We start from the raw sequence: 12,045 nt of genomic DNA on the forward strand, positions 1-12,045 counted from the left end.
AATCATCTCAAAGGTTTTGCAAAATATATTTCCACCAGCTCTTATTTTATTGTACCTTATAGCTTTCTGAGGAGCCTTCCTCCAGAGTTAATAACCACTTATTAGAACACTGGAGCGTGTTTTCAGACATTTCTCATCTGGTTGCACTCACTAAGCACAAAAAAGTGACAAAATAAACTGCATTCAAACCCTGGCTTCCATCTCACCGCTGTACAGATGGCTAATAATTATGGAATGAGGTGGGTGTGAACTGTTGGTTGCACAGAGTCACAGAAATGTTTGAAGGCTGCTCTGCGACGCCCCAAGTTGGTGCGGGAGGGGAACGCCTGACCACCTCACAAGCAGCTGTGCATATTGTTGCATTCAGGCGTAATTAGCAAAGGTTTGCATACTAATGTGCTAAATTAAGATGCTGGACATGGTGATAGGATGCTGATTAGTGCAGCCTCACAGAACCACATCCGTGGCCTTTTATTCCAATCCCCGTTTATTGTTGTAAATGATTAATGGCATTGTTTCACCACAGTTGCAAATGGTTTATTTTCTCACGTCGTTCCTAAACAGAGGGAGGGGAGGGTGCAAAGAGTGTGAAACAGACTAAAATACAGTTGAATTTCATTCTTATAAGGAGGCCCTTGTTACTGAAACTACCTGAAGCCATATTAACAGAGAGGAATGCTTGCTAAACTCGTTCATTTGGCTTAAACACATGGAAAAAAACAAGATTTTTTATTATTTTCCCAAACATCCAAGCCCAGGCTCGGAGGCCTTCCCGTCTCATTAACTACCTCAGAGCAGAGGCTTTCTCGTGGGCTTGGAGAGGCCGACTTATCCCCTCTCTGTGTGGTTTTTGGGGAGCTGGCTCCCATACAAGCGTTCATGGCAGCGGTTCATCGTTTCTGCACATACATACACACACTGGATCCTTATTAGCAATTACAACGCCAGAGGGTCTATTTATACACATCTGCTGAGACAGAGCACTGCAGCGGTAACAGATACATCCAGCAGCACTAATCAACTCCAGCCCAATCCCTGTAAACAAGATGAGAGGGCGGATAGAGGGAAGAGAGGAATAATGTACCAGGGGAAGGAGGAGGGTGAAGGCGGGAAGACAAAAATAGGAGAGGCGGCAGGATGGAAAAAAGAAATTAAGAGGGGAAGGGTAGAAAGAAAGGGATCAAGGGGTGAAAGAGGTGTAGATGAAGACTGGGAGAGTATCTGAGAAAGCCATCAATAATCAGTAACAGAAGTAAGGACCAGATTCTTCTCACAATAGCTGTTCCAGCTATTCTCCTGCTACACAGTCTTTCAAAGGAAAACTGAACTTCTAAATTAACATATACAGCCAACAGGCTGCTTTGGGATCCTCACCGGGGATAGAGATGACCCCGATTTACCCAATTTGTGCAAGACTCATTTTACAAACTCCCCACACCGGATTTTATTTTGCCAAAGCCAGTTCAAAAATGATAATGGGAGTGTGGAGGATTGTGATACTGTCCAACTGGAGTGTTTGCAGGTGACCACATAAAAAAATTAGTAAAATTAGGTGGCATTAATAAGGCTAATAACAAACAATAGTTTGCTGTTTATTTCACTCAAGGTCAAATTTTTCTTGACCTTCCTTGAAATGCTGGTAAAAAGAAAAAAGGCAAGAAGTCTTTTGGCTTTTTAAGTAGTGCAGCCTCTCCCCACCGTGCTGCTACTGCTGCTGCTACTGCTGCTGCTAAAGCCATTAAAAATGCAAGAATGTCTGCTCCACATTTAGTCAACCTTTTAATACTTTTAGAGGATTTGGGAAGCTTGAAAATTGATCTTTGAAAACAGCGGCTCAATATTTTGGGAAATACGCTAATTTGTTAAATTACAATCAGGAGCTGTTTAGCATAGCTTAGCATGAAGACTGTAAACCTGGGGAAACTGCTAGCCTAGCTATGTCCAAAGCAATACTGCGACTGCAACACACCTCAAAGAAGTTAAATTAAATCATTTTAAATAACAGCAGATTTTTTTTCTAGATGAGGTAGAGGAAGAAAATGATGGGAACACCTTTCAAAAAAAAAAAAATCCATATATTTTTTAGACTTATCAAATTTAGCATCTTAGCTGCTAGCATAGACAGGTTGTGAGTCTATCACGGGGCTTAAACAGAGAGACTTAAGTGAAAAACAATGAAGATTAACAATACATTAAAAGTGTTGAAATAGCCTTTTCGTTGTGGAAATGAAGCTAGCTTCCTCACTTATACACCAAATGGAGTTTGAAGCAGGGGACTTCCTGTTGTGGTGCATGTTTGAAGTTGAAGGCCTCAGTTTTTATGCTGAGCTATACAAACTGACTGCTGGCTGTAGCTGGACAAATATGAAAGTGGTATTTTCCATCTGTTTACACAGAGATTAGTTGTAAGCAGTTCAATCAAAGGTTATTTCCAAATCTCATATTGCTGTGGTTAAATAATCAGAGGCCTAAAGGGCTCGATAATTATCTTAGCTCCTTTGAGCTCCTTTTGCAGGATGGTTTTTTCTCCTATGATTTAAACAATAGTCATTTTTAGCCATCTTTGCAGTATCATATTTAAACTTGGAAGCAATTAGGAAAATTGCTTTGTTGAAAATTGCTAACCTTGACTGAATTACTGCCATTAGAGCAAGAGAAATCCCTCTTTCTAACGGAGGGGAAAAAGTGAACAACTCTTTTAAACTCCTAACAGTTATTACTAATTACCTGCGAGGGTCAGTTTTTAAGTGAGTGAAAAGTATACAGTTGATTTCCTGTTCTAATTTTTTGTCTTTTAAAAAATCCCACTAACAGGTTTAGCAGCTGATGGCAGGCTGGACATTCTACCACGTGTTCACAGGCCGGTGCGGGTGTAAGGAACATTTTCACAAACACACCTTCTAATTTCTTAGCAGACCAGTCCTGTAGGAAAAACTGATGTAATGTTGGAGGAATATTAGCGTGCTGCCAGAGGCATAGGCCTAATGTATAAACTGGTGCGCTCCAGATTAGGACTTCCATAGCTTCACACATCTGATACAGATTCACTGTTAAACTGAAGGATGTAAAATATCCCTCCTGTCCCTCGGTGCTCTCACGCATTGTCCTTTTTAAACCCCCTTCTAGAAATCGGAGGCTGGATTTAGTCAACCAATGTACAAAATTCCAAAAAAGCTCTATCATGCAAAGAAGAAGCCATATGTAAATAAGACCCAGAAACACTGCCATCTTCTCTTGGCCAAATCTTATTTAAAAAGGACTGAGGCAAAGTGGAAACTGTCCTGTGCAGCAGGATGGCTTCATAGTAGAATCTGAAAGCTTAACCGCACTGCCTGCAGTCCAGACCTGTCAGTCACAGCATCACAAACTGAAAAATACAACAAAGAACACCCAGGACTGTTGAGCAGCTAGAATCTTATATCAAAACAAAAATAGGACAATATTTCTCTCCCCAAAGTCCAGCAGCTGGTCTCTTCAGTTCCCAGATGTTTGCAGACTGTTGGGAAGAGGGGGATGCTACGCTGTGGTAAACATGGCCCTGTTCCATCAGTTTCATAGTGACCTTATATGTTTCTTAAAATTCAACATTTTTTCAGTTTAAACATTTGATATGCTGGGTTTGTGAGATCTGCAAGACACTGCTTTTCCGTTTTTATTTACATTTCACTCAGACAACCGAGCCAAACTCCAGAATAACATAGTTCAACAACACATTACGAAGAAAGACATGAAGTTTATTACAGATATGACAAGAATCATGATTTTTAAGGTTTCCAGATATTTCTAGCACAAACATCTCTGGTCATGTCTTGTTTTAATGTTGTTGCCTCTGCACTTTGATTTCAACCACAATTAAAGTGTTGCTACACTTTTTGCTGTCAGTCATCTGTTCCTGCTTTTTCAGGTGGATGATAGGATGCTACAGATCCTTGACCTCACCTGCTGATTTTGTGCTCCACCAATCATAAAAAAATGACCTTCAAACCGCCTCCAGCTTTTTAAACAGGGACAAGGTCAGCGTGCAGCGTTTTGCACTGCCACCAGGGGTCGCCAAAGTCAATAAAATTTCAAGAAGATTTTAATAAACATTTAGAAGTTAGAACCTGCTGTGGAGCTTGTAATTAATTTTATGTGCTGTTCATGTTTAGTGATAATTTAAATTAAACTATAAGAATGGCACTTATGTGTTTTATTTTTATTTACATGTTTTATTTATCCTTCCTTTTCATGCTGTCAACTGCTGCGGATCCCGTTCACAACAACTGGATCTTTTCCAAGAATTAGTCCATCTTTCTAGCGGCATTCCCAGGTCTGTGTGTGCATGAGTTATTACAGCTGTGAGACAATTATTTTCCAGTCTTTAAAAGGTTCATGGGTCTAATTTTCTTTTTCATGCTGACACAGCGGGTCTGTGTTGGCAAATTACCCTGGTTTCCACCGTGACAGGAAAAAAAACCCCTGGAAGCCCTTCACCTTAAGTGCTGTGTAAGTCAGCATTAGTGAATGTGTACTGCCTGCACTATGCTTTTTTTATGATCAGCAAAATTATTCGCACTTTAATAAATTAGGCCTCAACCACATGAATCATGTATGTGCCGCTGGGAGCCAGGAATAAGTGTGCTCATCACTGACTGCGTTTGATGCATGTACTTTTGTTTTTGACAATGCTTATGGTCACATTTCAGGCACTAAAGGCTGTTTACCATGAAGCTATGAACTTAACTAAAGCTGCAGATTTCACACAAACATCTGAGGGCATCACAACCACAAAGATGTGGTATTTCCTGTGCAGAAAGCTGAGAGGGAAATGTTTGAAGCCACAGTGGTAGCTATTATTATCATCACAGGAGGCATTTAGATGCACAGCACCCCACTATACCAATTCAAAGAAAAGTAACCCTACTTATTCGTAACTTCCAAATAAAGTTATTCAAAAGCAGGGAACCTGCTTCGACTTTCTTTCCCCCCCATTCAGATCATTTAGTTTTCCAATGCAGAAATTAAGCACTTTTTCACTGCTTTATATTTGTAAACATCCATAAGTGTTAAATAGATTTGCTTGATTAATATAAAAAGTTTCTGCCTAAGCTTTTGATCAATTCTTTTCTACTGTACCTTCATTATCATTATTGGACTTTACTGATGCATATCTGGCTTGTAAGTGCTTCATATTTTTATTGATTTGTTTAAATATTGTTTCTAATAATGTCTGATTTCCTTTTTTCTAGATGTTATTTTACTTGACTGATTGATATCTTTGATGGATTTAAAGCTGTTCCATTTTCTTTTAGAAATACTGGCCAATCTGTTTGTGTAAGACCTTGATCTGGATGTTGACTGTGTAATAGCGGATGTTTACTGCTGTATGCACAACGGATGCACTGGGGGGAAATTCTTAACCGGTACTGATACGGGCATCTGGTTCAGAACAAATTTACATCTGTTAATTCGAGTTTGGTGGAAAATGTAATCAAAAACAGAATGCTACTTGCGATTTGCATATCTCATAAACTCATATGTTATTCACAATAGAACATAGAAAACATATCAGATGTTTAATCAGCGAAAATTAACCATATTTTAAGAAAAATGTTGGCTTCTTTTGAAGTTGATGACAGCTACGTGTCTCAAAGAAGTTGGGTGCCATCAATAAAAGGCTGGAAAATCATGTTCTTGAACATAAAATTGTGAAGACTTTGAGTGTCTCATCCTCTACGGTGCATAATATCATCAACAAATTGAGAGAGTCTGGAGAAATCTCTGTGCGCAAGGTACAGGGCTGCAAATCAGTAGTGGGGAAAAATGGATGTCTGCACGCTTCCAGTCCTCAGGCGGCACTGCATTCCATAACAGTGTGATGGAAATCACCGCATGGGCTCAGGAACACTTCCAGAAATCACTGTCTGTGAAAACAATTCACTCTGCTGTCCACTAATGGAGGTTAAAGCTCCATCATGAAGAGAGAAAGACAAATATAAACATGATCCAAAAACAGACCCATTTTTTTGTGGTCTGATGAATTGACATTTGAAATTCTTTGTAGATCATTGTCCACCTGTTTAACAGCCTTCTTCATCTCTGATGTAATGCATGTTATGAGGGTGCATTGGTGCCTAGCAAATTGTGCACATCTGGAAAGGCATCATCAGTGCTAAAAGGTATACACAGGTTTTAGAGCAACATATGTTCGAATCCAGATAAATCTTTTTCAGCGAAGGTTTTGCATATTTCAGCACAACAATGATAAACTGCATTTATCATCTATTACAACAGCATGGCTTCATAGTAGAGGGATACAGGTGCTAAACCGACCTCCCTGTAGTCTTTAAATGTTGCAAAGATTTGTTGTAAATAAAAGACCGGCCTACTGTAGCTTCTGGGTTTGAAAAGCTAATTCCATAAAACATATTTTCTTTTAATGCCCTGAAGGGGGCAACTCTGAAAACTAAAAATTTTATTGTGGCACTTCTGGGAATTTATCAGCTGGTCTTCTTCATAGAAATACAGATGTTTATATCATACTAGATTGCAATCAATCCCTGATAATGTCTCACCGGCATTATCATGCAGTTTAACTGGAAAATAACAAGTGCTTAGACAGAACCTTCAGCATGTATGAACAGGCTTTTTTTTACACCGTATGTCGCAGCCAGTTTGGAGGAGAAGCAGAAATAAATGACTTGATTGCCAAACATCCTCTGCATGCCTTCATCAGCTGCCTGAGTGTCTGAGGCCTTGCTCGAGATTTTCCCCTGACAGCGAGCCTCTTTGTTTAAGACAAAAAGGGTGACAGCCAGACTGACGGACACACTGCTCATCTGTTGTGGCTTATTTGTGTCTGTTGCCACGGCAACCGTCCTGCTGTGATGGCAGAGGGAGAGAGACGATGATGGCTGCTCTGCTTTTCAAGGGCAAAACTCTGGAAACCAAGCGGAAATTTGCGGCGAGCTGCAAAGACTCAAACCGCCCATCTAACCAGCGGCCTGGTCAAGGTTCAGGTGTCGATTCCTTTCAAAAGCCAGCTACTAAAATGGAAACATTAATGCTGCTGGGATGAAGTCATAACTCACATTATCTTCCATTATCATAAAACGGAACAAAAACAGGAGGCTGATGGGTTATTCTTCTTGGCTTGACCTGGTAATCAGTGCATCTGCACTGGGCATTTATTTTTAGCTGTGGGTAAGGCTTTACTTCATAGGTTGGGACAATGTTGATAATAAATCTCTCTTTAATGTGTCATCCTGTGGATTAGCAAGTTTTGTGGGTCCAGAAATAGACCTTTCATGGCATCGAGTTCCCACACGTGTTGTGTTTTCTGTCACACATTTTTAAAATGATATCATTTAGAGTGAGAAGTGCGAAGAAAAATACACAAGCTCATCACAATTGAGCTCCGCCTGCTGATGAAGATCATCTAATCCAAACAAAAGTTTATCATCGCGCAATAACTACTGCTGTGTATTGTATCTGGCTGTTACTGGCTTTTATTCCAATATGTTCTCCTTATTTTCCAACAGCTAGTTAGATCTCCATGCATAGGATCAATTAAAGTTTGCAGAGAGTCAATGAGCAAAAAACTAGCAAAAGAAGCGACACAAATTTTAAAAAGTGTTTAATCAGACTGACCGCCCTAATGAAAAGATGAGACCAGAGGACAGTCACTTCATAACATATAATGGGAATGCAAAAATCAGACGACAGAGTTCAAATTCATAAAATAAAAGAACACGCACACAAAATGTGTCTGAACGAGAGCACGGTTTGTTTGCTGGTTTTGATTGTGACTTCTGAGCATGCTGGCTTCTTCCATGTAGTTTCCAGGCAACATTTTCACTGCAGGGCCCCTGAACCTGACAGAGACGCCAAGAAAAACACACGTCAGAAGGAGCAAAGTACAAGAAGGGATTTGCTTACTATCTTTGTGTATGAAAATGGCATGGAAACTATAGGAGACGAGCAAATGTAAGCAAATGAATGAAAGGACGATGGACGTGAATACCTATTTATTTATATGTGTGGCTCTCAGCTCCACCGCGTCCAAATCCTGGAAGGAAGAAAGACAGTGATTTTTAGAAAAAAGTGATTAAACATTGGTTAAATTGTTAAACATTGCAGGAATCTAAGACAGAGCAAATCCTTTCATTTGGTTTGAGAGTTTAAAGAGACGTTTAAATGTTTTACTGCATGTGCGATCAGCTGATAAGTGTGCTCTGATAGGACCATTTCTAGTCTACACAACACAGATGCAAAACATCATCCCCAATCAGGGCGCAGCTCCTGAGTCTCAGTACCAAAGGTGATTGCGTCTGTCTTTTATAGTTTTTTGATTGTGCTGTTCGAGAGGGGTCAGAGCGAGTTCAGTTATTGTGTAATCTGGATTATTCGAGCTGAATGCGCTTACCTTTAGGTCCGAACAGAGCAGCGTAGCAGGGTTTGTTACAGTAAGGCTTGCCTTCATGCTGTAAGAGGCAAACATGTGTCAAACCATCTGGAAACAGTAAAGCTGTTACTGTGCATGTCTGCATTGTGAGTGTATTTAGAAGGTGGTTTTAGTAAAGTAAAACACTTCAACGTTATGCAGATGTGATAAAACCGTGCACACAGGAGGTGAAACTACAGGATATTTTCATGTGATTTGACTATCTCACCTCTGCGTGTGAGCCTGGTGAAAGAGTCTTGCTGCACTTCTCACATCTTAGGCAGGGCCTGTGCCAGTCCTTTCCCAGTGATGTCACCTTCTCGGCTGCAAAGCACAAAAAAAATCAAATGTAATCACAGCGGACTTTAACTTATCCCCACAAACACACATAGTATCATCTGGAGAGGACACGGAAGCTTTCCACGATAACTTACTGGGCCAGTCACAATCTGAGGCGCATATGGGGTATATTAATAATAGGTATACATATTAATTCAGTGTCTGTTTAAAAGTTGGGTGTGGTACTCGAAGCCCGAAGTGTCCCTGAGAAGCGTCCCTCATAAACCCTGATATAGCCAGTTTTTAATCAGATTGTCAGGGCTGTTCTGCACAAAGATCCATCATAAGGACTGTAAACGTGGGAGGGAACCGTACTCAGCAGAGACCTATGTTTCATGTATGGAGAAGACAAGTCACATGCTAACATGTGGTCGAATTGCAGCCAAGAAACTGCTCAGGTTCAGCGAGGCAGACCTCCGAGCCATAGAGGGGTAACTGAAGACAAGATTAGCCTCTGCAGATTTTCTAAAAATTAAAAAGTGAGAAAGGACAGCGGATGCACGAAAGAATGAAACTGTCAAAATGTCAGGAAATGACCTATTTAGTTCCCAAGAATAGCCCGATGTGGCACGGGGTTATGCAACAGATGGTGGATGCAGGGTGGGGTCAGCCTCTCTCTCAGGCCAACTCATTGAAAATTTTTCAGCTGAATGCGGTGGACAAAAAAGTCCGACCCTGAAACAATGACCGTGCTTAACTTCAAATAACAAACCAATGCGCTGAGCAAACAGTGGCTTGACAGTGATGTAGGAGAATATAATGATGCACATTCACGCTCCCTTGATCGCGTATAAATCTGATAGTCTCATTGTTTTGTGCGACAGCTGCAGTATTTATTTTACCTCATAATATGACGTGAAATTAGGCGAGCCAGACAGAAGAATAACGAAGTTCGCTCTCAGCTTTGAATCTGCAGCTCGTTGGAGCAGGTCCAGCATACACAAACATGCAAATCTGAATGGAGAAACGTACCATGGGAGGGGAGACTCACCCACTTTTACTTTCAAATAATTTCCCAAATTATCAAGGACAGGCTGCTATGCTAAAAAAGGAGAAATAAACAGGGAGTTTTAAGCACTTAGAGTTATGAGAACTTTTTTCTGCACGTGTTTATAAAAGTACACTTATTTAGCGAGTTAGATGAGAAAGCAGATAACAGCCCGCATTTATTTCTGTCCAGAAAAAAATAACTAGCTGCTTAGCCGAGGCTCTGGCTGATTAAAAATATCCGTTATATGTGGGTAAATTAAACACACAAGACTCAATGTTAAACTTGCGAAGAAGATGCGAGGGGAGTGAAGTGCAATAAAGACAATCGCACACTGATGTGGAAAGGAGTGAGACGGTTGTGCAGACAATTCAAGACAACGAGAAGATTGTGAGCACACACAAAGAAGGCAAAGCTTTGTTCTAGCTTTCTTCTCCTTCGGCTGGATATAAACTTTTTCTTTTCCTACACTGGGGAAAAAAAGAGGAAAAAAAAACAAGCCATGTCTGACTAGCTTGTTCTGACCAAAACAAATTGGTTTGCTTGTATTGGCCAAGAGGGAAGAGTTTATCCATGAGCAGGGAGAATGGAAAGTTACACGGACCATCCATCTGACTGACAGTCCAAAGACTCGTCTTTGTATTTTGCATTGGCCTCAGCTTCTATACATCTTCCCCAAGAGAAGATTTATCTGTTGCGCTACTGAGCAGGAGACAATGTGGTAAATGGATTAAGACACAAATAAACCTGAGCGAGCCCCCCTTTTTCCTCCCCGGATGCTGTAACTGGTCCCTGCTTTGAGAGCATTCTCACAAGATAGACGGAGGTGTATTTAAGCAGAGGAGAAACCTGTTTCCTTGGTCTAGTCATTATTCACGGAACTCATCCCTCATTAAGGAGGACAAACCACTTCCACCAGGAGCAAAGACCTCAAACTCTAAAGTAGTCTGACAGCAAGAAAGCTTCCAGAGTGCAGTGACCTGTTAAAACTGCTATTTATCTGTGTAACTATCTGATTACACTTAATTTATTATTAGTGATTGTCAAAACTTAAGTGTATTCAGTATAGATAATATTATGTATCACAGGTGTAAGCAATAATCTAATAATTCATCCTACTTCGTGCATACTTTGACTTCCTGTAAATTGCGTATTTTTGAGCAATTTAACTGCTTTTTTAACGCTAAACTCTTCCAAAAATACAAAACATGCACTATTTCTTATTTTCTAAACATTAGCAGGTTATTAATATACACCAGGAAAGCATTATATACAGGTTTACTATTCCCCCCCCGTCTAATATGCAAGTGAAAGGCATGCGTCTCAGTCAGTCTGTCAGACTCTTGGTTTCCTGTTTCGTCCTTTGTACAAAAAAGCCACCGGTTTTTAAAAACTAGAAAATCCCGGATGCTTCTCACAGTGTTAGTACACGAGTAAAATTGTAATAGAGAACTCAGATCTTACCGAAGTAAACTTCCTTCTCGCACTTTGGGCACTTCGGCATTTTTGTTGCAGCTGTGAGTGATAGTCTGGAGAAGAGAGCAAAGTCTTGATAAAGTTTCCTGCAGCTGTCACCGGCCCACCTGTTCGCTCTGACTGACCACGCCTGCTCTAAAGTGCAGATGTTGCCGCGCTCCGTGCTGCATTTATAGCGCAGAGGAAATAGTTCGACTGTGTTTTTTTCCTGCAGTGGGAGAGGCCTCAACCACGTTGTGTTGAAGAGACGTGTACGTGCAGAGCACATGACACGAGGAACCGAAATTAAAGAATGAGCTTGCTACACATAAAGTGCATTTCTTTTTGCACTATTATAAAACACGGTTTTGCTTTGTCCCCGATTGTGAGCTGCAAATTGAGCATTTCTTCTTTTCAAGGTCACATGATGAAATCGATCAAAAGTTGCTCTGTTTTAATGTTGTATAATTAAATAAATATAATCATGTTAAATTGCTGTTATCTTCTCCTTAAACTAATGAGCGATCAGTTAATTAGAGTGTAGCATTGCATACGATGAATTATTTTAAAAACACACTGAATTATTCATCCCCAGAAAATCTTCTGTTCATATTTAAATCTTCATGTCCACTTAATCTCTCATCCCCCTCATTTTAAAACTTTAAAAACAATGATTGTGTGACTTGTAACTCCTATAAGAAAGTATCAACAAAATGTTATCCTGAGGAATCTCCCACACCTGAGCTCCTTCTCTAAAAGGAGGGTAAAAGGGGCCTCCTCATTGTCATCATCATCGATCTGTTTGACACATGGCTATTCACTGCTGGCTGGCAAGTTAATC

General features: G+C 40.3%; 1 protein-coding gene and 1 long non-coding RNA gene across 2 annotated transcripts; one reads left to right on the top strand and one right to left on the bottom strand.

Annotated features, from left to right (window-relative positions):
• The first annotated feature begins 1,415 nt into the window (after positions 1-1,415).
• LOC146552196 (uncharacterized) lies at positions 1,416-4,109 on the top strand. The gene is made up of 3 exons (XR_014890069.1): positions 1,416-1,522; positions 2,815-2,872; positions 3,905-4,109. It is a non-coding gene; the product is annotated as an uncharacterized LOC146552196 (long non-coding RNA).
• A 3,489-nt stretch (positions 4,110-7,598) lies between these two features.
• On the bottom strand, positions 7,599-11,386 carry crip1 (cysteine-rich protein 1). Its single transcript, XM_085257587.1, has 5 exons — positions 11,214-11,386; positions 8,652-8,746; positions 8,405-8,462; positions 8,003-8,047; positions 7,599-7,853 (listed from the first exon to the last, which is right to left on the bottom strand). The coding sequence occupies exons 1-4, from the start codon at positions 11,251-11,253 to the stop codon at positions 8,007-8,009; spliced, it is 234 nt and encodes a 77-aa protein (XP_085113713.1). The 5' UTR covers positions 11,254-11,386; the 3' UTR covers positions 7,599-7,853; positions 8,003-8,006.
• Positions 11,387-12,045: the final 659 nt, after the last annotated feature.

The sequence above is a fragment of the Mchenga conophoros genome, linkage group LG19, assembly GCF_057382185.1.
Source record: "Mchenga conophoros isolate Kocher_MC1m ecotype Shallow Benthic linkage group LG19, M_conophoros_male_GT1.1, whole genome shotgun sequence".
Lineage (NCBI taxonomy): Eukaryota > Metazoa > Chordata > Actinopteri > Cichliformes > Cichlidae > Mchenga > Mchenga conophoros.